Consider the following 26,427-nt stretch of genomic DNA (forward strand, 5'->3'; position numbering starts at 1 on the left):
TGAAAAGAATTGCATGGTTTGGGGATACTACAACATGAAGAACTATACTAAAGGGTTACAGCATTAGGAAAGTCAAGAACCACTAACATACCCGAAGCCCTATGTGAGTACCACTTGTGACTCTTCCATGCTGTAAAGATCTCCAGGTCCTTGCCCAGAGTCTGGCCCCCATCCTAGACCTCCCAACTTCCTTTACTACCTTCTAAAGCCCTCTGCTCAGCAGCTCATGGAGCCTCTCACCTCCTTCAAGACTGTCAATAAACAGGATATGGTATTTGTAAAGTTCCCGGGCAAGAATCTATGGAGAAGATGCTCAGACCCAAGAGCCACGTGCTTTCTTTTGCAGGAAGGAAGTTACTCCCTGGGGTGTTAACTGTCAACTAGAGGAGCTTAAGTAGATGCCTAAAAATTATTTGAATATGCCTCCTCTCAACCCCTGAAAAGTTCATTATTTTAGGGGCCAGTTAGGTAATGCTGAGCAAGTCTGCTCAAAGAAGCATCTTAAAGCCACCTCAAAGTCAAGACGATGTGGTCTTGGCATCTTGACTCCGTATAAGATGAAGAGGACAAAGGACACTACTAGGAGGGATTGTGCCTTCAGCCCAAACTGTCCTATCCCCTGACCAAGACAGTCTAGAATTCTTTACAGCTCCTTCAGACAGACCATATACCACTTTATACTCCTGTCATACAAGTACTTCCAGAATCTGCCTCATCATCCAGGACCAGGCTCACGACCACTGTAGTTTTGATCCAAGGACACCCACAGCTGGGGTCCCAATGACAAGTCCAGGGAGAGGAAGGAGAGCAGTAGCACTTACTCACTGTGTGCATTCTGGCCCCCACATGGCCTTATTAGATTCTCATCCCTTCTCCTTCTGTTCTTCCTATCACAAGGCACACTCATACACAAACTTACTGTGTGAAATTCCGATTATAAACACTCTCCTAGCGATAGGCAACTTGCCACCAAGACCAAGGGAATGTGTCCACGTCTCAGCATTAGAGTGTTCTGGAGAGGTAGCTGTAGTGGTGACCCCCTCTGGAACAGGGGAGTAGGGTGGATCACTGTAAATCAACCTCAGCAGCCAGTCCTGTTGTTTCCAGTGTTGTTTATTTATAGCAAGCTCAAGAGCTGTTGGACACCACAGTGAGGGACCAGAGCTGTCCTGAGATCTTTGAAGCAAGAGATTTCTGAACTGAAAGGTTCTGGAAGTCTCAGATCATTATAGAAGAGGAAAGAGAATGCTGCAGAGTCCCAAATCCCAAAACATATGTACAGAGGGAAATGAGAGGGTGACAAAGTGTCCCTGAACTGAGGGTTTGATCCAACTCAGGAGGCCCAGGGAAAAGGTAACAGAAGGTCGGTGAGTGGAAAAAAAAAAAAAAAAGCCTGAAGAAGCAAGCAAGGTAGAAAGGAGAAAAGAGGGGAGGGTTTAGGTAGAAGGGAACTCGACCAGGTCAGACTCCCTCAAGCATACCACAGTTGAAGAGCAAACAGTGAGCCCGGGGGTTAGGAACAGAAACACACGCTGGAGAGGGTAGTACAGCAGGAGATACACAGATGGTGCCCAGTGATGGGGCAGAGCCTGACCATCCCAGCTGTGCTGTGTGTGGATACTGTCTGGGCCATTGTTCTGACCATAGATGCTTAGGTATCCCAGGTTTTCTATGAGGTCTGCAGCGGAAACCTAAGGATCTCTTCACCAAAGCTCTCTCTGTTGGTGTGTGAGTCTTTAGTGCCTGGTTTTGATCAGTTAGGATATCGGCTGATATTTCATTAAACTTTCTGACTTGCCACCAGCTAGCTTCCCTGAAAGGGACAGTGGTTCTTGGGAGGGGACTGTAGTAATAGCCTTGAGACACAGATCGGGAGAGTTTGCAGGGCAAGGCCAATCACCCTGTATTGCTAAGCTGCTGACTAAATACCTACAGAGCTCACCATATTGTCCATGGAGTACCACCCTCACCCTGTGCCCCACTGTCAGCTGTGGTCTGCTGGCCTCACATAGCCAGATCCCTCACTTCAGACCCACACTGATATTCTTTTTTTAAATCACATTTTAATGTTATTTTAATGTAATATTTTATTAATTCTTTGAGAATTTCTTACATAATCAAATGCATTTGGATAGCAATTACCTCCCACTCCTCCCCCTAACTCCTCCTAGATCCACTTCCCAGCCCCTCCCCCTCCCAGCTTCATATCCTTCTGCCCTTACCCTGCTCCCATCTCACATGTACACACAGACAAGCACATGCCTGTGAGGCTCACTGCCTGTCCCTCAAGTAAGTACAAATGTGTTACATCTATAGGAAAATTCATTCATTCGACAAAATACCCATTGATCACCTCCTGTGGGCCAAGCATAGTTAAGAGAATAAGGGAACCAAATGGCATATGTGACTCCCTGAGCCTTCCCCATTGACCTCAGTTCTGGTAAGGGAAGAGAAACTCTAAGCAAAGAAATAGATATTTGTATGGTGGTGATATCTCTTTTGAAACTAGGTGAGCCTCTGTCCATCAAGTACTTGCTGTGTAAACCTGATGATGAGAGTTCAATCTCAGAACCCATGCAGAGGTAGGGCAGGATGATCCAAAATGTTGTCCTCGGACCTCCATATGTATACTGTAGTGTACACACACACCACAACCACACAATAACAATAAATACTAAGGGGTAATTTAGATCAAGGGGCTAAAGTAGAGGTCAGGGAAGCTTGCCCTGAGATCAGAGACAAGGACATAAAGGAAGCAGCCCAGCCCATACCCTCTTCAGAGAGAGAACTGGGTTGGCCATTGGTGGAAACCAGGACCTGCTCGGCAGAGCATCTGGGAACGGGAGGTGCAGCAAGGCCCATATGGCTGAAGAAAGAGGAGGGAAGAGACTAGGAGCCAGGCCAGAGGTCATGAGGGTTCAGGCTTTTCCACCAGCCAGGAGCCACCATAGGGGCTGGATGTGGCTCCCACTGTAAGAGGACTCTTGGCTGCTCTGGTGTGGGAATTGCTATGGGGAGCCTGAGTTAAAGTAGAGCGAGTAGGTAGGAAACCATCCCAGAAACCCCAGGGAGAGAGCCTAGTGGATAGGCCCTGGTGATGGAGGCAGTGGAAGGTGGCCAAAGTCAAGATTTGCTTTGAAGACAGAACCCTGGGGTTTGCTACTGTGAGATAAGGCATGTGCAGGTTGACCCTGCTGTTCTGATTTCCTGATATGGAAATGAGGATAGGCAGAAAGCCTCACAACTCATCGTGTGGTGCCCCTTCCTCACTACCTGAAGCCCAGACTTCCCATGATAGCTCCTAGGGTCAGAGACGCAGGCTGGAGGAGGGGGTCAGAAAAGGTTTCATTCTATCTAGTGCTTGCCCTTGGCCACCCCTTGCTCTCCATCTGGCTCTCATCTGGCTCTGCATTATCCCATGCTTCAATCCTCTACCACAGGCTCCACCTTCCCTAGAGCTTCAGGCCTCCGGAGGCCCTGGGTCAGCATCTGTTCTCTGTTCTGCCTTGACCTTCTGCCTCTTGGCCTGGTCTCTGTAGTATTCTGTGGAGTCCAGAACCTCCTTGGCTGACATCCCTGAAGATCCCCATGGCTCCCGGAGAGAGCAGAACTCAGTTCAAGCCCTGTATGCCGTCTCCCTCAATGTTGTGTACTTCATGAGGAGTAAGACTCTGACTTTCCATGAGAGCCTAACTCCTACGACGCGCAGACACACCTCTCTGTATAGCTGGACACTTAAGGTGCTCTACAGTTGCTGGTTTCTGAGTACCGGTTTATTAGCAAACACCTCGTTGAGTACCTGAGAATCACCCAATCCCCAGTGTCAGGGAGTGCCACCTCATGGTTTCTGAGTACCGGTTTATTAGCAAACACCTCATTGAGTACCTGAGAATCACCCAATCCCCAGTGTCAGGGAGTGCCACCTCATGCTCCCTGTGGGACCTGAGAGGAAACACTAGGATATTATGGTAAACATCTGAGTAACCTTTGCTCTCCAACCTTTGGAGAAGAAGCTGTTTCAAGTGTAATCAGGAAAGGTCTTCCAGACCCAAGTCTTTCTTAACTTCTTGCATGAAGCAGATCAACACTAACTCTGGCCTACAGGGACTCCAGGGAGCCTATCACACATCAGGGGTGTTCAGAGCAACCCAATCCTAGCGTATAAGGACTGACTCCAAGGTACCGTGAGACCGAGGAAAGTAAAGGAACCATTATGGTTACATACCGCTCAATTTGGGGGGTGGGGGGTGATTGGCTGGCAGGAGGATGGACTGAGGGGTAGCCAGGCCAACTGGATCCTATAATTTGATTCAGAAAAAGTGATGAGTTTATGAGTTAGGATAAAAGTTACTTCATCCTTACCGTAATGGAACTGGCATATAAAGACAATACCAAAGAGTCAGCTACATCTTCAGAGCCAGGGATTGAGTGTACAGCCCTACGTTATTCTAATGGTTTTATCACTGTTGTTTACTCCCAAATTGTGCAAGAAAAAAAAATAAAAAACAAGAGTTACTTTGTGGCAGTTATCACGGATAAGATGCAACATGGCCATGGCCATGGTAATCTGAGTTATGGGGAGGGAACTCAGCTACCAGCAGATGTAACTCTGATGGGCCCTTGAAAAGGTCCTTATTCCCTATGATCATTGACCTAATAAACTATACACCCAAAGGATTCCCTAGAGGACTCTTGCCTGGAGCTGTCCCCAATGAAGTGATGGATTAGTTGTAATCCAAAGTTATCAGAATCCTGTGAGTTCTTATTAAAACTAAACATATCTAGGCCTAGAAACAGGGTCAGAGTCTCCAAAGGAATGACTTTTGAAAAACCAACCATAGAGACAGGGAAGTCGGTGCCGTCACTAAGCTCTGCCCACTCTCTTTACTCTGTCTGAGTAATAGTATTCTTCCTACCTACCCAGATACCTGCTGCTGGAATCTGTTCAGACTGGCATTTTTTTGAGGAGGGGAATTTGTTTCCTCTGTTAAAAACCAGAAGTGTCCGCGGTAATTATAAACTTAAATTATCTGTGTGCCAAGCAGACTACTGAGCACTGCTTTAAGGAGAGGAAGGGAGGATTATTATCCTCCAGGCTACCTAATGATGTTCACGCTCCCGTTATCTCCATTTGCTTTGTTTTGTTTTGGGGCAGGAAGGCAGGAAATGGGGGAGAGCTAATGACTTGTCCGAGGGTATCAGCAGCTGGCAGAGTGGGTGGCAACATCTGGTCCCTGAGCCCTCCCACTTATTGTTGTAGCCTCTTACAGATACTAAACTTACCATTCCACACCTTAACTGTGAGTCCCCTTCACACCGCTACCCAAGCCCAGAAATGGGAGCTAGCAGGGACCGGAGCTTTGTACCAGACTCGCAGGGCACTCGGGTGAGAGGTGGTGGAGGACAGCAGGGGTGAGACACCTGACCTCCCTGTCTGTCCTCAGGTACTGGAATTCCTTGAGCAACCTTGTGGCATCCTTGCTGAACTCAGTGCGCTCCATCGCCTCCCTACTGCTGCTCCTCTTCCTCTTCATCATCATCTTCTCCCTCCTGGGGATGCAGCTCTTTGGAGGGAAGTTCAACTTCGATGAGATGCAGACCCGTAGGAGCACGTTCGATAACTTCCCGCAGTCTCTCCTCACTGTGTTTCAGGTATGGGCTCTGCTGCCGTTTGCACTGGGAGGGTTGCTCAGTGGTGAAGTCAGAGGTGGGCAAGAAGCAGCCTTGAAAAGGCGGGGTGGTGAGGGCAGCACCTTTCACTAGGCATGACGCCAGCCTAGATCAGCCCTGGAGGGTGTTTCTGTCATGTCTTGTCTCTCAGCCCTCCATGGAGCTGTACAGGTGGACAGACTAATGATAAAACAGCCTAAGTGGTCTGTTTACAAACGTTTGTGTGGCCACGGCACCCATTAGCCACATCCTCGCTGCTGGAAGAGTTACGGCTGGTCCGAAGCCATACTTTCACTAATGCTTTGGCATATGACAGAGCTAGAATAGCATGTATTAGGGTTTACAAGTAGATTCATTTCTAGATCAGAGGGAATAATGTGTGTCTATTGCTAAAATCTTAATGATGGTGCCAAAAGATTCTGTTTAATAGACATAGGTGTGGCCTGTCAGAGTCCTCAGGATCACAGTCACCTGATACTGCCACCCAGGGAACCAATGACAGCCATCTTTTATACTCTTTGTGAAGAGCAGCATACTGTGTTGACCACAGAGTCTTTTTATTTGCTACTGGCCGTGCACTTTGTCTGTGGGCAGGGGTTAACTTTCCCAGGTTTGTAGTTCCTAAGAATAATTGGGAGCCAGAACAAGGAAGAAATGAGATTTGGGACATTTCTGCTAATTACAGTGGGACAGGGCAGGGCAGGCAGGGCAGAGCAGGGCAGGGCAGGGGAGTTTGGGGGTTTGCTGTTGGTCTAACGCTGTGTCCCTTATTGGTGGGAATGTGTCATTCAGATCCTGACCGGGGAGGACTGGAATTCGGTGATGTATGATGGGATCATGGCTTATGGCGGCCCCTCTTTTCCAGGGATGTTAGTCTGTATTTACTTCATCATCCTCTTCATCTGTGGAAATTGTATCCTTTGGTGCTGATGCTGCCCCCACCCTGCTGCCCCCCACTTGGCCTTTAGCACAGTGCTGTGCATGTGCTCCAAGGCCCTGGCTGGGGCTCTATGCTGGAGCTGCCCATCCATAGGCTAGCTAGGCAAGCCCACCCTTGGAAGGAAGTATGGCCTGGCCTAGAACCACTTCAGCCATGGTGTGGGTCTGGGACCCAGGGGACAGTGCACCACACAGTTCTGAACTGGGTCACCCCTCTCTAGGAAGTGTGTTCTGCTTGTAGTCTAAGTGAATGTGGCCCCTAGGCAAAGAGGTTTATGCAGCCAAATTTACAAAGTCTAGCATGTAATATGCCTGGAGGTCTGTGCCCTGCTCATTCTGGAGCCTCTGAAGCTACTCAGATCTCCACCCCGTGTGGTCATCAGTTTCCTCCCTGTGAAGCTGTTCTTGGGCCTAAAGTCATAGGCAGAGCTGCACAAGTTACCGAGGGGACCTGATAGCTCCTTCCCTATCTGAGTCAGGGACAGCACCCCAGGGCCTCTCATTCTTGGATTTTCTTCTCTCCCACTGTTTGAGCCTGTGAGAGTGAAGTCCAGAGCTAGGTAATAAAATAGAAATACTCTAGTCCAAAATTTGAGTGAAATCCTTAGTTTCTGTACTTCAGAAATCAAGAGCACTATGCCACCTGCAGACAAAATTGGCATTCTATTAGCTGGGGAACCTCTGGCACATCAAAGGCCTCCCTCCTCAGCGTATCTGCAGTGTAAGACAGGCTGGAGCATCCCTATCCAACAATGCAACATCTGGACCCTTTTAAGTGCCTATAGGTTGCATTAGATGGGGAAACATATGAACATTTCATATACACAATTTTAGAGGTTTTTTATAAAGTACATATCAAAGTATGTGTAAAAGAGATAGATAGATAGATAGATAGATAGATAGATAGATATAGATAGATGATATAGATATATATGATATAGATGATATAGATATAGATGATATAGATATAGATTTTATAGATATAGATTGTATAGATATAGATATAAAACATGTGTTTTAGGCCCTGTCCTCAATATAAATCCTATCATGTATATTTTTTTAATTTGAAAAATAAATTGAAATCTGAACACTTCTTGCTCTAAGCATTCTGATAAGGGACTCTGAGCTTGCAACAGAAGGACAGGAAGTACTGTACTGCTTAAAGCGTCTCAATGTTTTACCTGGGAAAATGCACAATAGACCCCTCCTGTGTCCCTGGGTCAAGCGTCAGTAATCTTCTAGGATGAACCCCTCCTCTGTGAAGTTTTAGCTCTGTGTAGAAAGTGATGTGAATTTATGAATGTCCTGGGTTGGATATAGGGTTTAACAACTCAAGACTTTCCCATCTACCCCCTCTTTGTGGTTCTCTGGCCCATAGTGTTTCTGTGGGTGGAAAGGCAGGGCTTGGCAGAGTGGGGGAGAGAGGCAGATGACTGCGTAAGTAAAAAAGTCTCAAGTCTGGCCAGCTCTAGTCAGACTCTCTAGGGGTGTTTGCCTACACAGGTTCACATTCAAAGCTGACAGAGGTTCTAAGCCATCTCTTTGGTGCCCTGTTATGGAGAGTAGGTCTTATGAGCAATATCCTAGAGATGGCACTGCCTATGATGTCGGTCAGAGACAGCTATTTCAGTGGTAAAAACAAATAATGAAATCTAGCAATGGAAGAGCCAGGCAGGCCTGATGCTTCAGCCCTGCCCTGCTCCCATCCACAAAGCCAGCCTTGTCTCCACCACTTAGAAAACTCCAAATAGTAAGCAGGATGATTGGGGAAGAGAAGTCTGTCTGTCTGTCTGTCTGTCTGTCCTGGGAAACTCTTCCTTCTGCATGTGTATACTCTCCCCAACCCTGGTGGCTGTCATTCTTCCCAAAACCAAGGGTCGTTTTCTTTAAGAGTGGACACAAACAGATATCCTACTGAATGTGTTCTTGGCCATTGCGGTGGACAACCTGGCTGATGCGGAGAGCCTGACCTCAGCCCAAAAGGAGGAGGAAGAAGAGAAGGAGAGGAAGAAGCTGGCCAGGTAACCCTCTAAGCCGAGAATGCCATCCCCACTGTTTTGAGAGAAAGGGCTGGTGCTCATCTGATGACCATCCTGGCCAAAATGGGCTGGAGTGAGGCTTCTACAGTAGCGTGACTTCTCCTAAAGCTCCTAGTCCTGGCTCTGTAGTCTGGGCAAAGACGGTGCATTTCCCCTGCCAGTCCAGGAAGTGAGGAGCCATCCTTTGGGAAGAGAACCCATAAGAACACAAAGAGAAGAGAGGGGAAAGCCACCTCAGAAGGAGACCCAACTCCAGCTCAGAAAAACAATGCTTTCTCACTATTTGTGTACCATTGGGGTCTTAGGAAGGCAGTATAAAGTTCTACATTCCATTCCATAATTATCTAGCAAGGACAATCATATGCCGTGCCTCTGCTGGACACTGAGCAGAGGTCCTCTAGGAACCAATCATAAGTGAGACCCAGAATCCTCTGATTTAAGGGGGGAACAACTAAGGCTCTGGATGAGGTCAGATGTGTGCAGATAACCAGGGGTGCCCCAGCCCTGTGCAGCTTACAGTGGAGCTGCAAGTGGCATGTGCCCTAGAGAAAAGATAGAATGTAGGCCCAGGGGTGATCTTGCTGCCCCTAGAAGACCACAAAGCAGCTCCTATCTACACTGTCCACTATCATTCCAGTAAACATCCCTTTCTGGGTTTTTTTCCTGCTGACCGGCCAGGACTGCCAGCCCAGAAAAGAAACAGGAGGTGATGGAGAAGCCAGCCGTGGAGGAAAGCAAAGAGGAGAAAATTGAACTGAAGTCCATTACAGCAGATGGAGAATCCCCACCCACTACCAAGGTGAGGGGCTTCCTTAGGGTTCGGGGACCATCATTAAGACAGGGAGGGTCTTCCTGTTCTTTACCTGAAGGAAAGGGAAAGAAGGGATGGGTGAGGGGAGTAGAGGGTGACAGGCAGAATTGAAAGGAAAGAAAACACACTGGTGAAACCTCAGCCTTTTCTAATGTTCTGAGAGTCACTGCAAGGTACAGGGATAAAGATGCTTATTTTTTAGCTCAGCCCTGAAATGATGTAATTCCAAGGCTCTCTCTGCCCAAGATCCCTGGCACACATCTAACTGAACTCTTTCTTCTTCCTCCCTTGGTTGCCTAGATCAACATGGATGACCTCCAGCCCAGTGAAAACGAGGATAAGAGTCCACACTCCAACCCAGACACTGCAGGTACCTTTGTGCTACTGACCCTGAGACAGGAAAGGCTGTGGTACAGACTCGGCTATGGGGGAGTGGCCAAGCAGTGGGGACAGTGGCTCTCGTTCATCTACCCGCTCCTGCACCACTGTGCATCTCACATCTGGATTTCAGTCTTATCTGCAGCCATCTCAGGGAAATGTCCCTCCTGTTTCCTCACAATCATATTAGGAGAGACAATACCATATTTGAAGAAGGGTTTTTAAATTATAATTACTTTGACTTTATTCTTTTTTTAAATTACTGCTTTATTGGTTTTCTTTAAGAGGGGGTTTAGCTCCCCCGTCAATGGTAATTCAGTGTGTGTACCATGTGGAATTAGGGTAGCTGACATTTCCATCATGCTCAAACATATTTAAAATATTTATTAGCCTGTGATAATTGCACATCTTTTTGGAGAGCAGAGAGATATACTTATCCACATATGATATACACTGATTAAATCAGGTAATTAACATTTCTATAGCCCTATTTTTGGAGACTTTGAACATCTCTTATCTGGTTCTTCATAAAATAAATACCAGGCTTCTTTGAGCTGCAGTCTCTTCCCCCTCCACCGTGGGCAGTAGAACTTATTCCTTCCATGTGAGTGTGAGTGAGATCTGCCCCTCAACCTCCCTCCACCCTAAGAAGGTCATGATGTTTTCCAGTTGTGTTCATGTGAGTGTGAGTGTGAGTGTGAGCGAGATCTGCCTCTCAACCTTCCTCTGCCCTAAGAGGGTCATGACGTTTTCCACTTGTGTTCTCTTTTCTCTCAAAAGAGAACATTTTGTTTAAAAAATTGCTTTATGTGTATTGACGCTATGCCTATATGGATATCTGTACACTGTGTGCATGTGTGGTGCCCTCAAAGACCAAAAAAGGTATTGAATCCCCCCTGGAACTGGAGTTAGAAATGGTTATGAGCCACCATGTGTATGTTGGGGCTTGAACCTAGGTCTTCTTGGACATAATGCTCATAGCCTCTGAGGCATCTTTTTCAGCCACAACCAAGGAAATTTTATGCCACTTCAAGTATATAGATATATAAAATAAGTATACAAATGAAATATTTTCTACTAGCAATAAATTTCATAAAGAACCATCATAAAATAATTCTCCTATATACATATAATTTTACCAGATATTAAAAACTAATGCAAAATTTCATACTAATGAGATGGATAGACTTATTTTTATATAAAGAAACAAATTTGGCTGAAATTTGATGCCGCAGGACACAGAGCACCTTCAAATTGTCAGCGCTAATACTATTTCCTATAAAACTCATTGTAAGACAGTAGGCCTATGCTTAGGGCCGGATACGGAAATCGTTAGAAATGTCATCCTAATCCCAAACCAAAATTCATTTCAATTTTTTAATGACACTTAAGTCAGCAACGCGAACAGCAGTTTTTAAAATCTAGCATTCTAACACATGAGATTCTTACACCAGAGGACTGATGCTAGTGAAATTTTGCCTGTTTCCCACAACTAAACCATTGTGATTCGGGAAGCGTAGAAGATTCTGTATGTTCCTTACGATTAGCAGTGGTTTTAAGTCTGACTTGCAATGTCTCAGGCAGGACTTGCTGGTGTACCGTGGGGTGGTAGCGCACACAGCGGAAGCACATGCTGGGTGTTAGAACCTAGGCTGCAGGGAAGCTGTGTGACACTTGAGCAAGTGCTACCAGAGCGGCTCCAATTCATCTCATGTCTCACCTTTGCGTTTGAATTCCATTCTGGCAACTGCACATCCATAAACAATTCACTATGGGCAAAGTTTCTGTACCGCCCACATTCATTTATATGACCCCTCATGGGGTCATGACCCACAGTTTACGAAGCCGTGCTCCTGCACCACCACTGTGTTTTAAGGTTTCATTACACCGTGTGTATTGCCATCACTGTCAACTTGCGTATTTTATTAGTATAGCATATGTTGCTGCATTATGCTCACCTAATAATAGTCAATCCAAAATCCATCTTGTCATTACCCAAGAGGCATTGCTCACTATGAGGACAGCTGCCATCACAGATGTCCCATTTGTGGCTCCATAAAATGCTTTCAGGCCTCTCTTGCAAGAGGAACTCTCACTGACTCCATGCTGTGCCTCTGTCTGACGCGTGACTGACAGGCTGCATCCTTCCGGAGGGTTTTGAGGTCGGAGGTCCTGGCTCTCCCACCACAGTACACATTCCCAGCTTCTGGAAACCCCATCCTGGCATAAGCCTTAGGCTTGCTTCCTCAAGCTGCCAGTCTGTCACAAACTCCAGGCTTGAAGTCAACACACAGCAAATAAATGACTGTGAATTTGAGTGACCTTTCTTCTCCAAACAGGTCAGGCTGCCTTGGTCTGGTAACCCAGGGAGGTGGCGGAGAGCCATATTTATTTATTTATTTATTTTAAGCAAAGTTATGTTTCCGTGGCTCTGCCTCCACTGGCTTCCGACTAGGTCTCCAAAGGTTGGTAGGTAGGCCTCCTCCCTGGAAGCTCTCTCGCTCCTCCACCCACATTCCCTTCTCCCCGCAGGGGAAGTGGGATTCGGTGTCTGTGGCTCACCTATAATGAAGAGCAGAGTGTGCCCAGGGTTTGATGCCTTAAAACCCTCAAGGGTTTGTGTGGAAGGCTGCAGAGAATGTTAAAGACTTGCTGGAGACAATGACCCAATGGAATGGAGAGAGCTCGGCTAGATCCCCAATAAACAATGTCTATTTTTAAAATGAAGTTGTTGAGATAATGGAGAGAAAATTGAATATGGACTAGGAGCTAAATTATTTTAAGTAGATTTTAGTTAATCATGTTAGTATAATAATGTGGTGATTCTGTTTCTAAAATACTACAGTGTTTATGCCTAGAGTCTGAAGTGTTTAGAAGTTGCTTTAAAAACATTTCAGCAGTCCCGTAAAGAGAGAGCAGAAAGGATAAGTGAAACTGGATCAGGCAAATGGTAGGAAATGATGAGAGCAGACAGACAGACAGACAGGCAGGCAGACAGACAGGCAGAGCGAGCCACTCTACAAGTCTCTCTACCCCTGTGTATGTTTTTTAAAGTTTAAATACAATTACAGCAAAAGAACACACCACTCTTGGTCCCCAAAGGGGCCCATCCCAAGCTGGTGTGGCCTGTAGGCTATAGCCCCATGTACTCTGGGGGTGGGGGGGATCAATCTGGACTGGAATCTTTTCACAGACATTTCCAGCTGCAGCCAAGCTTGAAACCCCCATCACAGACTTCTGCATGTCAGAGGAATGGTGATGTCTGTGAGAGCAATTTTGAGCTGTGTTGTTCTAAGTTGGACAGAGTGTTGACATTTGCCTTCATTGTTCTTGGTCCTTGGCACCCCTTTAATTTTTCTGATGGTCAGCTTTCTGTCACTGAAGAAATACCAGAGATAGTGACTCTCTAAGGATGAAAAGTTGACTCATTCACAGAGTGGTCATTTGAAGGGATAATATGGGCATTTGGCAAGGCAACATAGGTCAAAGGGGGTCTGTGGTTATGTTGCTTGCAAAAGTGTGGAGGTTTAATCATTATCAAAACAAAGATCTCCTGTGCTGGAGGTGTGGCTCACCTGGTAGAATGCTTGTCTGTAATCACAAAGCCCTGGGTTCTACCCACAGACCACATAAACAGATATGGTAACACATGCATGTAGCCCCAGCACTTGGGCGACAGGACAGGGGGATGGGTGGGAAGGTCACTGCCTGAAGCCAGAGCACTCAGGGTACTAGGATAAAGGCGATTCTCTGAAGCATGTTTCCTGGGAAAATACGGTGGGGTTTTGTTTATTTGATTTTGGATGTTTGTTTTCTTTAGTTGGCCAGAATTTGAATGAGATTTTTGTTTATTGCTTTCTGCTTTTTGCTTGTGAGACAAGTTCCCACTGCATAATTCTGGATGACCTGAAACTTACATTGTAGACCAGACTGGCCCTAAACTCACAAAGAGATCCACCTGCCTCTGCCTCCTGAATACTGGGTGGTGTTTGGGTCTTTTTGGTTAGTTGGTTAATTGGTTGGTGGGTTGATTGGTTGGGTGGTTTTGGGGGGATTGTTTTGTTGGGTTTTTTTGTCTTTTAGGGTTTTTTTGTTTTTAGTTTGAAGTATAATTTGTTAATTTTATAAGGAATATTTTTATTAAATTTATTCCTTGACAATTTCATCCATATATAATGCATTCTGGTTACTCTCGCCTCCTTACCCTCTTCTGTTCCCTCCCAACCTGTTAGTCCCCTCCCCTTTCCCCTACAAGCCCCTCTCTCACATCCATGTCTCTACACTGACATCCTTGTCAGCTCTGCAGAGAAGACAATGAAGGGATGCTCAAAGATGGAGAGCATTAGCCAGGGCCTAAGCTTCCTGGAACCTAAGAAATAACCACGCGTTGGATGCCTTAAAATCAAAGAGATCCATTCTCTCTCACTTAAAGTCTGACGTCAGTTTTAATAGAGCCATTCTCATTCTGCTGACGAATCCTTGCTTGCCTCTTCCTAATTCCTGTGGTAGCCAGAAGTGCTCGTTTTCCAGACCAACCATGCTAATCTCTGTCCCTGTTTTTATTCACATGGCCTTCTAACTTGTGTGTGTGCCCTTAAGCCTTCTTGTAGGAGCAACTAGCGTTAGACGGATGGCCCGGCAGAGTCTATCATAGTTAATTGCATCTGCAAAGACACTGTTTCTAAGATCGTACTCTGGAATTCTGGGAGTGCTTGGAGAATTCAGTCCCCTCACTGAAGTCACTGCCAGGCGATGACTGGTCTTGAGGAGATAGTTTGATTCCGATCGGGGAAAGATGAGACTGATGAGGAAGGGCACCGACTTCATACGCTCAGCATCTGTCCTGTGGGTAGCGATTGCTAGTGTGAGAGATGCTTCCACAGCCTCCGCTGCGTGCCAGACAGTGCTCTGAAATATCCATACACTATTACTATAATTCCATCCTAGGCGAGGCTGAGCAGAGGGGGGGGGGGGCCAAAGGCGAGAGCCGTATTCAGAAAGAAACAGGGCCATGATTTAGACCAAGGGCATTTCTGGAGCAGCCGTGTTACTGCTGCCTTTCTCAGGCTGTGCATTTCCAAGAACGTTTAACGAGAAGCACACATAGAGCCTTCTCCCATAGATGCTGTGAGGCAAGCTAAATAGGAACTGTTTGACTCCAGTTTCCCAAAACTACACCACTGGCCAGAAGAGCAAAGGAATCCCTTCACTTGATGCCAGTGCACAGCCTCAGGATGAAAGGCCTCTTGTCATTGCCTGAGCTCTACTCTCTCCGCCTTGTTTTCTGAGCAATCCTGGGAAAGTACGGGGTGGGGTTTGGGGGGGGGCGGTGTTGAAGTATAATTTGTTAAGTTTTTAAAGTGAATTTTAATTAAATTTGTTGCGTGACAATTTTATGCATGAATATGGAGTATAGTGCATTCTGGTTACTCTTACCCCACCCCCACCTCTTCCGCCTTCCTCCCACCCCCATCATACACACCCCCTTCCCTACATTCATGTCTTTTTGCTTGGTTCTGTGACTCACTTTAGGTTAGTCAGAGCTGCCTAGGTAGAGCTTAATCAGAGCTGCCTGTATGACTGTGGTATTAGGAGTGTCCGCTGCAGCCTGGTGGGCGCTTCCATGGATATACAACTGAAGACAATAACTGCCCTACCCCGAAGCCAGTGAAGCCAGTAGTTCAGCAGGGAGAGGTAGGGCCCATGAGTCTCGCCCCATCCATGACTGATTAATGATAGGCCCAGTCTTATGCAGGCCATGTAAAGGCAGCCTCAGCTGCTGGGGGATCCTGCTTGGAATGGCTGTCATACCCAGAAGGTAGCACTTGGAACCTCCTATTTCTAACTTCAGGCTCACGGATTCCTTCCATGCCTTCTTTTGTCATGTTCCCTGAGTCTTAAATATAAATGTCCTATTTAGGGCTGAGCACATACAGTGACCACGAGCCTCTGCATTTACAACCATCCATTGCAATTAAAGATTCTCTGATCATGGCTGAAAGTAACATTTGTTTATAGGCATAAAAATAAATATTTAGAAGGCAGTGTGTGGCCATGTCAATTTAGCTGCAAGGCAATAGTAAGTTCTCTCATTTGATCAATGGGTGTCTCAAAAAATAGAGTTGTCCGTAAGGTATGCCACAAGTAAACTAAGCCATCCTCTTTACCCACCTACAGCTGAGATGGATGGATACCACAGGCAATGTCTGGGCTTACCCAGCCTATTCTCTAGCACCTTCCAAACAGAGTAACCAATCATCTGGTTTTGGGTGTTTTTTTTTCCCTCAATACTAGGGAATCACCAAGCATATAAAACCATTTTAAAACTGTTCCGGATTTTAAAAACCAGAACAGTTTGAACAGCCACGAACACATTGCTCATCCTGCATACAGCCCCTACTACTATATACTTACAGCAATGTCTGTCTCTAACAGAGGTGGCCTTGGATAGCCCTACGAGGCGAGGCAGAGCATCTGCCTGGATTAGCGTCCTATAGTTAGTTCAGAGGTACCAGAGATGATGTCTTGATCCTCAGTAGGATGTGTCTGAAAGTGGGCGCAGAGGTGGGAGTGAGTGGTGGAGTTGCTGAGAATGGAGCTTTTCTCTTCCTTATAGGGGAAGAGGATGAAGAGGAGCCAGAGATGCCTGTGGGGCCACGCCCCCGGCCACTGTCTGAGCTGCACCTTAAGGAAAAGGCAGTTCCCATGCCGGAAGCCAGTGCATTTTTCATCTTCAGCCCAAACAACAGGTGTGTAAGGATGGTGGGAGGAAAAGGAGCTCTCTTTCTTCCTGGTCCTAAACGTAGTGCATGCCTGCATCTCACGTACCGAAGCCTGAGTGCTCCCAGCTCCCCACAACTTATATGGAAACAGAGTCCTGGATTGTCAATCAGTTGGTCTACAGTTACTCCCCTCACCAGGTTTGAGTGTATAAAGTATTCCTACTTGGCCAGTGGTTGCCTTTCATACATCAGTTTACACCTGAACACCATAGGCTAAGCAGTAATGAAATCATCCTGCTTGTGTATTAGGACTGAGGGGACAGGCTCCAGAGGCCCGGGCGGTACCCATCTTTTCTGACATGCCTTTCTCTCCCTCCTTCCCACATAGGTTCCGCCTGCAGTGCCACCGTATTGTCAATGACACGATCTTCACCAACCTCATCCTCTTCTTCATTCTGCTCAGCAGCATCTCTCTGGCTGCTGAGGACCCCGTCCAGCACACCTCCTTCAGGAACCATGTATGCACTCCATTTTGTTCTGTGCACCCTGTCCTTCTGAGAGTGGAGCAGGCCCACGGCTTCTGCTGCTGCCTTCCTTGCTCAGTTAGGAGGCCTGTTGCGAACCTCATAATTCTTATACAGTGACAATTCCCTTAAGAGATTAGGACTTTGGTAGAAAACCCAGCCTGGGATTTTTCACTAAGCAAGTGAGCATGTACCTAAATGCATCTGATATGCTAGTTGATAATGGACAGTAGTCAGGCATCTTGTTGCCTGTGGATGTTCCCCAGGAAGCTCGAGTTGCCTGTAAGTCAGCAATGAGGCCATTGGTTTCATGCCCTATTCCCATTTCCTCTGACCAAGAAGGAGTGTTGGCAATTAGGTGCCAATGGTACAGCCGACATTCTAAGATTCTAAGAAAACTGTGATCATCTTTGATAGCGGAAATCTGATTGGAGCTATGTACCCAAGGTTCTGGTGATCAATATTAAATACTAAAATAAGAACTACTATGCCTCAAAAGCCCAAAGCTTTATTAAATCTCAGCCACATAGGCACGAGGAAAAGAGCCACTGCTCCAAAGCCATGTTCATAAACAAAGCTCTCAGCTCTGGGATCCTGCCTGTTCCAGGCTCTCTTGCTGAGGTCAGCAGGAGTGGCCTCAGCCCTGGTCCACTCCCAAGATGAAATCAAGTATCAATCCACTTGTCCTCAGCCTGGGCTGACCTGGAGGACTTCCTTCCTAGGGCCCAAAAGGCTATGACAGCAATGTAAATGTCCTCCTCTGGCACAGAATGCCACACCATGTGAGCATCTGGGTGGCCCTGCAAAACCAAACCCATCCTCTGGTCTTTTGGCCAGCATCCCATGGTCTGCTCTGGGTTTGTAAGTAAGTGGGGTTGACGAAAGCAGCATCCCAGTACATGCTGCATCCCAGTAGATGCTGCTGCTTACATTACACCCATGTCCTGCTGAGGCCTGACCTGGAAGCTCCCCACACCTGCCTGTAGACACCACATGGAGCCAGAGCCCCCTGCGCTAGCCCCAAGTGGGAGCTAATGTGGAGAAGTCTTTCCTACCTGTCTCCCTGTGCAAAGGCTCTGGTGATGTGGTGGGGCAGGGATACACCTTGTTTTGAAGTGCTTTTCCTTTTCTGGTGAACATCCACTGACCTCTCCCCCTGCCCTGCTTGTGCCCCGCCCCCCTTGCCCTCCCCATCCTGTTTGTTTCTGTTTTGCAGATTCTGTTTTATTTTGACATTGTTTTTACCACCATTTTCACCATTGAAATTGCTCTAAAGGTAAAGCCCCACCCCCTCTCTCTTCCTGCCTCTCTCTGCCAGTCCCAGCTCTCTGCCGGCTGCTGTCTGTCTTGTCGCTAACACATGCTCCCCTGTTGGTGTTGGGTGCACTCCCAGAGCCACTAATCCAATTCTGCTTATTTTTCAGATCCTAGGCAATGCAGACTATGTCTTCACTAGTATCTTTACATTAGAAATTATCCTTAAGGTAATGCTCCCCTGAGCCGTGTGTCTGTCTCTCTGTGTCTCCACTCTGTCTGGCTGACTCTTCTGTCTCCTTCACTCTCTGATTCTTGTGCTTCCCTTCATGCTATACCACTTCGTCCCAGCTCTGATGCCAGGAGAAACCTACCCTGTCACAGTGCTCCCTTCTGCTCACTTAGCAGCAGTTTAAGGCCTAGGAAAGTCACACGCTGGCTGTGTCACCATGGGTGCTGCCCCATCACTGGCTGAGCATGGTGGCTGTCAGCGGTGCTCAGTTCGCATGTACCACTTATAACCAGTTGGTGGCCAAGCCCTACTTGAAATTCTCTCTCCCTCCTCCTGCATGGAGGAAATGCCACACAAGCTCTAGAAAGGCAAAACCTCTGGAGCATGAAGGAGTCACTTTGGCCCCTCTCTTCAGAGCCTTATCATCAACACCTTCATCCCAACCAAGGCAATCACAAGAGCTAAGCAGACATTGGGGCCGTGTAACAGTAATGGTGGACCTGAAGCAGGATTGAGAGCCAGCATCCCAGCTGGATCATATAGCTGACAACTAGAAATTGTCTTTAACCCTTTGGTAACCTGCTTCTCTAATCCCCTGGTAACCCGCAGTTCTGATGAGAGGCCCCGTAAATCAATGCATGGCTTTGGCGGTGCACCTGGGCTGTAGGACCTTGGGTAAGGTTGGCTTCTCTCTGGGCAAGGTGGAGATTCTACACCTTTACACAGACCAGAAGGGTCATAGTCTGTGAGCATCTTCCCGGGACACTTGCCTGGGATGGCCTCTCCCCAGAAGCTCAGCCCTCTCTTTAGCTCATCCTTGGTGTAGACACAAGCTGATGTCCGCTCTGTGCACCAGTGCCAACGACAGACCTTTCTTTCCCAGATGAAGCCCTCATATCATGCCCAGCCTTTCAGTGGGCTTGACATTTCTGCCTCATCCAGATACGACTTGAATTGGGAGGGTCTGCATGCCTCCCAGGATGTCCTTAGACCTCAGAGGCTCTGTTGGCTGACCCTTAGCTTCCCTTGCTCGCCAGCTGCGTGGCTCAGATTTGTCTTTGTAGGTGGGGGAACAGCGTCCCCTTCTGAGATGAGCTGCTTTGCTGTTGTACCCTAGACTCAAGGTTGCATGCACGTACTGAGAGCTCTTTCCCAGGACACGGAAATCTCTGAGGCCCAGTTCTCAGGAGCCCAAGCCGAGCTTCGCTTGAGGATTTCAATGGTGCTTTCTCCTTAGGATTGCCATGCAAGCAGAAACTCTTCTCAAGCATTGCCATGGCAAGCCCTTCCCCCCACTTCTTCCTTCTTCTGCTTCCAGTCTCTTTTATGCTCACTGTGCTTCTGAACACCCCTCCCTGCATCCCCTCTGCTTCCCATGCCTCCCACACTTGGGTTTGTCTGCCCAGCTTGGGGGGTGCCCTGTATCATGCCAAGGCACTGACTATGATGGTGCCCAGAGCTTCATTTGGGTCTGGGGCCATTTGTCTTTAAAAGGACAGGATGGGTGGGAGCACACTAGCTAGTCTAAGTAATGGAAAGGATTGTTCCATAGAAGGAAAGCAGACTCAGGGCCAGCTATGGAAATGACCAAAGTGAGGAGAGGATTTCTCCCTAGAGGTACGCCTTGGAAATGTGGCTGTCTCGGATTGGATGGTGAGAGACAGCTTCCCCTCTAGCTTGGAACTTGGAAGCTTGTGTCTCCTAGCATACCTCCCAGCTCCATATATAGATGCATAGTCTCAGGCTTTTCCTGAGAAAAGCCTTAAAGCTTTCAGGAAGCAGGGACCAGGAGGGTGACCATCAGTAGCACAAGGTAGAAGGCCACTTGCTCAGGTATCTGGACCTGGTGTTTTCCGGCACCATGAATCCAAATAGACTTGAAAATAAAATATGTTGTCTCTTCCAAGTATCTCTTTGCCCTTTCTCAGAACCATTCTTACTCTGTTCTTGCCTGAGCACAAGTCCATTGCTTTCATCCATCATTCTCACACATTCTGAAGGGCTGGTCTACTCCTAGGGCCTTGGACAAAGCAAACCCAAAGTCAGGAGACAGAAACTGTGCTGTGAGCCACATTCTCTCCCTGTCCAAAACTTTCTGCTGAAGATGAACTGGGGTCCAGGTCTTTACAGAGACATAGGACAGTGAGCCCCCCAGATTGTAGCCTTTGGGAGAGATCTATAACCATATCACCCTAGAACCTTTTATGTAATCTCCCCACTTCTAAAGACTGCTGCAGAACACAGCTTCTTGGTCCCCTGTGATCTCCTGCTGCAGGAGATAAATGGAAGAATTAGGTCACGAGAGCTATTTTTGCCGATTTCCCCATGTTGGCTTTTGTATGAGTCTTTGGGTGTCCCACCCTGGACACGCTCTGATTCCCAAGCAAAAATCTGGACTCCAGATGACCAAGAAGCTTCTCTTGGTCTCTCAACCATCAATTCCAAATTTAATTCTTAGGCAGATGCTTCATGGCCTGTAGCTTTACACAGGCTCATCCTGGGTATCGTGAACCTTTACATCAGCCAGCAAAGCGCAAATATATAGAATGCACAGTTCCTTACAAGCAGTGTTAGCACAGGAGGCGATGTTAGCCAGATCCAGTAACAATAACCTTACACGATCTTGTTTTAAACATTTTCAGAAAATTTTTCCCTTTGCTTTGCTGTCTGGTCCTCCCAAAAACATGAAATATCACTCATACTTTATAGATAAGGACACAACTTCCTTTGTACGGGAGGAATCTAGATTTCAAACCTGAGCTATAGCAAAGGAGAACGCATCTGTTGAGCATGCCATGTGCGGAAACATGTTCTAAGTATTTTATATATGATTACTCCATTGATGCTCACGACCCTTGGGACAAGTGTCACCATTGTCTCAATGTGCAGATGAGGAAAACGAGCCACAGAAAAGTTAAGTTTTTTTTTCACATAAAGTGCTTGAAATATAGTAGAGTTGGGATTTGAGTCCAGGTCATGTGACTTCGGAGCTCGTATTTTACACCGCTGTGCCTTGCCCTTCTGAACATAGCTCCTAGTCTTTAAAAGACCCCAGATACAGTCTAGAAACCAGACTGTACCACTGAAGTTATGCAGTTGTCAGGGATCCTAAGCACTACCGAGACCAGGGTGGAGAGAGAGGCTAATTACAGTAGATTATTAGTAGAGCTCACTGAGGAAAGCTAAACCAGTGTGCAGAAGACAGAGATTTTCTAGAGTGGAGAAGCCAACTAAATCCTGGATCAATCAGGATGTCTGGGCATGTCTCATCCTTCCCTTGGTGCCTGCTGCCTCCACTGGCCCTAAGAGTAAAATGTGGAAAAGAAGTTAGGAGGTGTGCACATAGTGGAAGCATAACCTATGAAGAAGCAGCCAAGGGCCCCGAGGGCTGGAGCCATGTTGGCCTGGGTGTGAAGCATAGTGGAACATTACAGAAGCATGGCGGTGCCAATCCGAAAGGGCTTTGGGTTGAAGGACCTGACCCTTGTCCAGAGCTGGGAAAGTTCTTTGGTGGTTGAATGAATGGCTACAGGGTTTCTTGGCAGTGTGTCTCCTTCAGTCCGTCCTGCTGTCCCTGTGCACTGCTTGGGCTCTTCCAGGGGGATGCTGATGCTGTAGGCAGGAAGCATGGTGTCTGAATGTTGTCTTGGAAGCTTGGGAAGGTCACTCATTCATGTTCTCTGCCTCCCTGCAGATGACTGCTTACGGGGCTTTCCTGCACAAGGGCTCTTTCTGCCGAAATTACTTCAATATCCTGGACCTGCTGGTGGTTAGCGTGTCCCTCATCTCCTTTGGCATCCAGTGAGTCCCTCTACCCAAGATGGGCCAAGCAGCTGGGAATGGATCTCAATGGAGTCAGCAAAGTCGGGAGGGGGGCTTCTTTCTGTGACTATGATTGGAATGGGCAGGGCCTAAAATAGCCCATAATGTTTGTTTGAGTCTTCCTTCTCCTTCCCCTCCTCCTCCTCCTCCTCTTCCTCTTCCTCTTCCTCCTCCTCCTCTCCTTCCTCCTCTCATTGCTCCTCCTCCCCTTTCCTTGTGGTACTTGGTATTGAACACAGGGTCTGACTTGCTAAGCAAGTGGTCTCCCATAAAACAACAGCCACAGCTCTCTTTACTTGTATTTAGCATAGGTCATACTAAGTTGCCAGAACTGGCCTTGAAATTAGTTTTCCTGTTTTAGCCTCCCATACAGCTAGGCTTATAGGCCTGCACCACCAGGTCCTATTTAATTTCTTTCATCTGTCTCTTCCATGATCTGACACTTAGGGTATATTGATCCACAAGAATTTGTTTAAATGTCTAAATTTTTGTCACAGTAGGTACAGGCCCCATTATAAAGAGACAAATATCTGGATTCCCTGTCTCTGCCTGAGTCTCGATCACTGTGCTTAATCCCTGAGGCTGCCCTACAGCTGCCCAAACCTGTCATTGCTATGACTACCCTGGCCTACCTCAGCCTCTTTCCATGATACCCCTGCCTCTGTCCTCAATCAAAGCACACACGCACACATGCATACACAGAACTGGGGACTGCACACACTTGTGTTATAGAAAGAAAAGGGCGAAGAGGGGTTGGGGATTTACTGACTCTTAACCTTAGCTGCACAGAGGAACCTGCTGGGTGAGTTAAAAAGAATCTATCCCTGGAGATTTTGATGGACCAGTACAAGCCATGAGCTCTAAAACTCTCTAGCCTGATTCCCTCTGAGGTCACATGTCAAACCTTGCTCAGGCTTGAAGGAAATTTGACTCTGAGTTTCTGCCTATTCTAACAGCTGTGCTTATTAATCATATGTATTACACATATGTATTCTTCCATGGTGGTGTACACACACACACACACACTTATAAGGTAGTCAAGGAAAATGCTATTATAAAATGGTATTATAAAATTTGGTGTTCAGGAAATTGGAAGATTTGTCCAAGGTTATGTATACCAAACAGAGAAAGGCTTGTATCCCTAGCCCCTAGCACCTTGGGTCTTCCTTCCCCAGGTTGGTTCACCGTTAACCTCCATAGTGATATGGGGGACGGTGAAATAGAGGGCCTATTCTTTGATAATTGGCTATATTACCCCAAATTTCTCTGGGAGGCTAGACATCTAGATTCCCATCCCAGTGCCACCCCAAGTCACCGAGTCACTTTGAACCAAAACCTTCTCTTGGTTGTTTGATTTTTGTTGTTTCTCCATCTGTCTCTTAAGTTCCTTTCATTGTGATTCAGTCCACACTGCCTGCCTCCTGGTGATGCTCTGGGAACAGTGATAGATAAGAATGCCCTTTGTGTCTTTGGAAATAAAGATCCATGAAGCAGAGAAACTGGTCTTTTGTACTAGCTCCCTCTTAACCCAGAAAGAATAAAATCAGCACTTGCTTGCCCGTCAGACCCCTTTTTTTTTGGTCCCAGGCAAGTTTGAGTCCTCTTGTCAAGTGCTAGAGAAGACACTTTAATTAGCACGTCAGGTCAGAGAACACTGCAGAGGCCTGTCAACCAATGAGTGTGGTTAGTGAGTTCCGCTTGGATGGGACCCACAGAAACCATCTAGCTGCCTTCCTGAAGGGCTTATAGGAGTGCCTGCCACCACTCTCCGCCAGAAAGAAACCATAGACTGAGGCTCCCAGATATTCTGCTCTGACCTTGGCATTCCATGCTTCTTGGGATACCACTGTTTCTTGGAAGCCTGAGCGTGTCCTGACCCATGGCAAAGTGTATATACTGTAGTGGGCCATGCCCTGGGGGTTGTGCTTGAAAATAGTCCAGAATTCCTTACACATACCTGCCAGCTCCAACCACCAGGCCTGGAGTTTCACCATTGTTCACTTGGTATGTAGTGCAGTGATGTTGGGGCAGGAGAGCAGATACACCATTTTACTTAACACTCTCACAGTATGTGGCCAGACTCTCCTCTTGAATCTCCATAATCCTCCTTTACCAAGGAAAAAAATCTGAATTACTGCCCCATTTTCCAGATGAAAAATGAGGGCATCAAATATTAAGAACTGTGTCCTCAGTGGTTCGGCTGGTAGGTGAGAGCAATGGGGACTGAATTCGGATCTGGCTTATTTTCCCTGTCCTTTTTTGACACTGTAGATATCTGTTTATATTATATTATATTATATTATATTATATTATATTATATTATATTATATTATATGACTTGGGTTTGGGGCCTCATCTCTATTTCTGGCGATCAAACGAAGGCTTCAAGCATGCAGGCTACCTGAGCTGTATCCCCGCCTCCCCTTTTGTGTCTTTACTGTCAGGATTGCCCCAAGGTCACAAAGAGGCCCCTGATTTTTAGCAGTAAGCGATAGAAGTTCTCAGTCCCTGAGACAGATTCTGCATTTTTCTTTAAATCTAAGATATCTGGATAACATCTGTGCTCTAACCCAGGTATGGGAACTTACCACCTGCCCTGTTTCTCTCCCAGGTCCAGCGCAATCAACGTTGTGAAGATTTTACGAGTGCTGCGAGTCCTTAGACCCCTGAGGGCCATCAACAGGGCCAAGGGGCTAAAGGTGAACTAAGAGGGCCTGGGTGGGCAGCCATCAATGCAGTAAACATTAGCTATCCCTCTGCTTGGTGGCAGCTGAGGTGAGGGATGGGCTATAGGATGGAGAGATAACTGTCTACTATCTTAGAGTCACTCTTAAGCAAAATATTTCAATGGGTATCGCACCACAAATACATAGTAGCTTGGGTGACGAGTCAGTCTTTGTGTACCTGACTCTTGGCAAGATGAACACTGAGGCTGGCGTCCCAGAAGCACTAATTTGCATCAAGATGGCATAAGCATTTTACTGACTTGATATACACAGAAAAGGGCCAAGACACTAGGGAGTTGTTGGCCCTATCTTGCCAGGGTCTAGAGTTTGTTTATATAGCATTCAGTAGTTCTCCCAGATGGTTCCCAGGAGGCATCTACAGTGTGGTTAAGGAGCTGACCCCAAGGAGTAGGCTTCTGGGCAATTGTATTCCCTTCATTTTTTCCTTAACCTGGGTGAGCAGACACATGCCACAGAGCATACACAGTACTCTTCCACTTAGGTAACGTTCACATAGGTAGGACTAAGGCAAAGAGGAGTTATTTTTGAGTTAACTAACATATTATTTGGTCTTCTACTCCTTTGTCAAGGAGAGAGAGAGAGAGAGAGAGAGAGAGAGAGAGAGAGAGACCAACCCACAAATTTTCCCTGAAGGAGACTAAGAGGTGATTTATTTTGGAGCCAAATATGAGTGCTCACAGCTTAGGTATTCCAAATACCATGTTTTTGTTGTTGTTTAATTACTTACTCATTTATTATTATAGTTGCTCACAGCATAGTGGGTTTTCTACTTGTGGAATTTGCATACTTCCTTCTGATTGATTATCTCCTGTCTCCTTGCTTCTCCCATCGTGCTCACCCCATCCCTGTTGTGTCTTTTTGCCCCCGTATTCCCTCTTCCATTTTCCTATCTCATGTGCTCTGCTGCCTGCCCCCCCTCCCCAGCTTCTTGCTTCTTCTTCCTCTGTCTTCCCATCTTGTTGTCTCCTCTCCTGCTTCCTGGAGATTAGCCACATTTGCTCCCACCTAAATACACACACTTAATTAAAAGCCAGGGTGCAAATGAGAGAACTTGCAATTATTGTCCTTGTGTGCCTGGGTCACCTTGCATAATGGAGTGTTCTTCAGTTCCATTCATTTTCCTGTAAAGTTCATTAACATTTCTTTATGACTGAAAAAAAAAACTCCACTGTGTATATGTCCCACATTTTTATTATCCACTCATCTGCAAAGTTCATGTCTTCATGTGCTACCAATTGTTTTCTTTTGAAATTTTTATACATTTCTACAATGTATCTCAGCCCTGTCTA

The 26,427-nt window shown here is 46.7% G+C and overlaps 1 protein-coding gene across 15 annotated transcripts in view; it reads left to right on the forward strand.

Moving 5' to 3' along the window:
- The window catches only part of Cacna1c (calcium voltage-gated channel subunit alpha1 C), a 623,917-nt gene that overhangs the window by 517,957 nt on the left and 79,533 nt on the right, over positions 1-26,427 (forward strand). For 10 of the 15 annotated variants that reach the window (XM_085840074.1, XM_085840075.1, XM_085840072.1 and 7 more), the window contains exons 14-23: positions 5,445-5,652; positions 6,463-6,583; positions 8,516-8,630; positions 9,327-9,447; positions 9,760-9,829; positions 16,454-16,586; positions 16,948-17,077; positions 18,508-18,567; positions 22,264-22,370; positions 25,003-25,090. In XM_085840074.1, coding sequence (XP_085696200.1) covers positions 5,445-5,652; positions 6,463-6,583; positions 8,516-8,630; positions 9,327-9,447; positions 9,760-9,829; positions 16,454-16,586; positions 16,948-17,077; positions 18,508-18,567; positions 22,264-22,370; positions 25,003-25,090 — 1,153 coding nt within the window. Of the gene's footprint in view, positions 1-5,444; positions 5,653-6,462; positions 6,584-8,515; positions 8,631-9,326; positions 9,448-9,759; positions 9,830-16,453; positions 16,587-16,947; positions 17,078-18,299; positions 18,360-18,507; positions 18,568-22,263; positions 22,371-25,002; positions 25,091-26,427 lie in introns of all 15 variants that reach the window. The other 5 variants (XM_085840073.1, XM_085840080.1, XM_085840078.1 and 2 more) reach the window with 2 other exon arrangements.

The sequence above is a fragment of the Mus caroli genome, unplaced genomic scaffold, assembly GCF_978045245.1.
Source record: "Mus caroli unplaced genomic scaffold, Mus_caroli_1 scaffold_7, whole genome shotgun sequence".
Classification (NCBI taxonomy): Eukaryota; Metazoa; Chordata; class Mammalia; order Rodentia; family Muridae; genus Mus; species Mus caroli.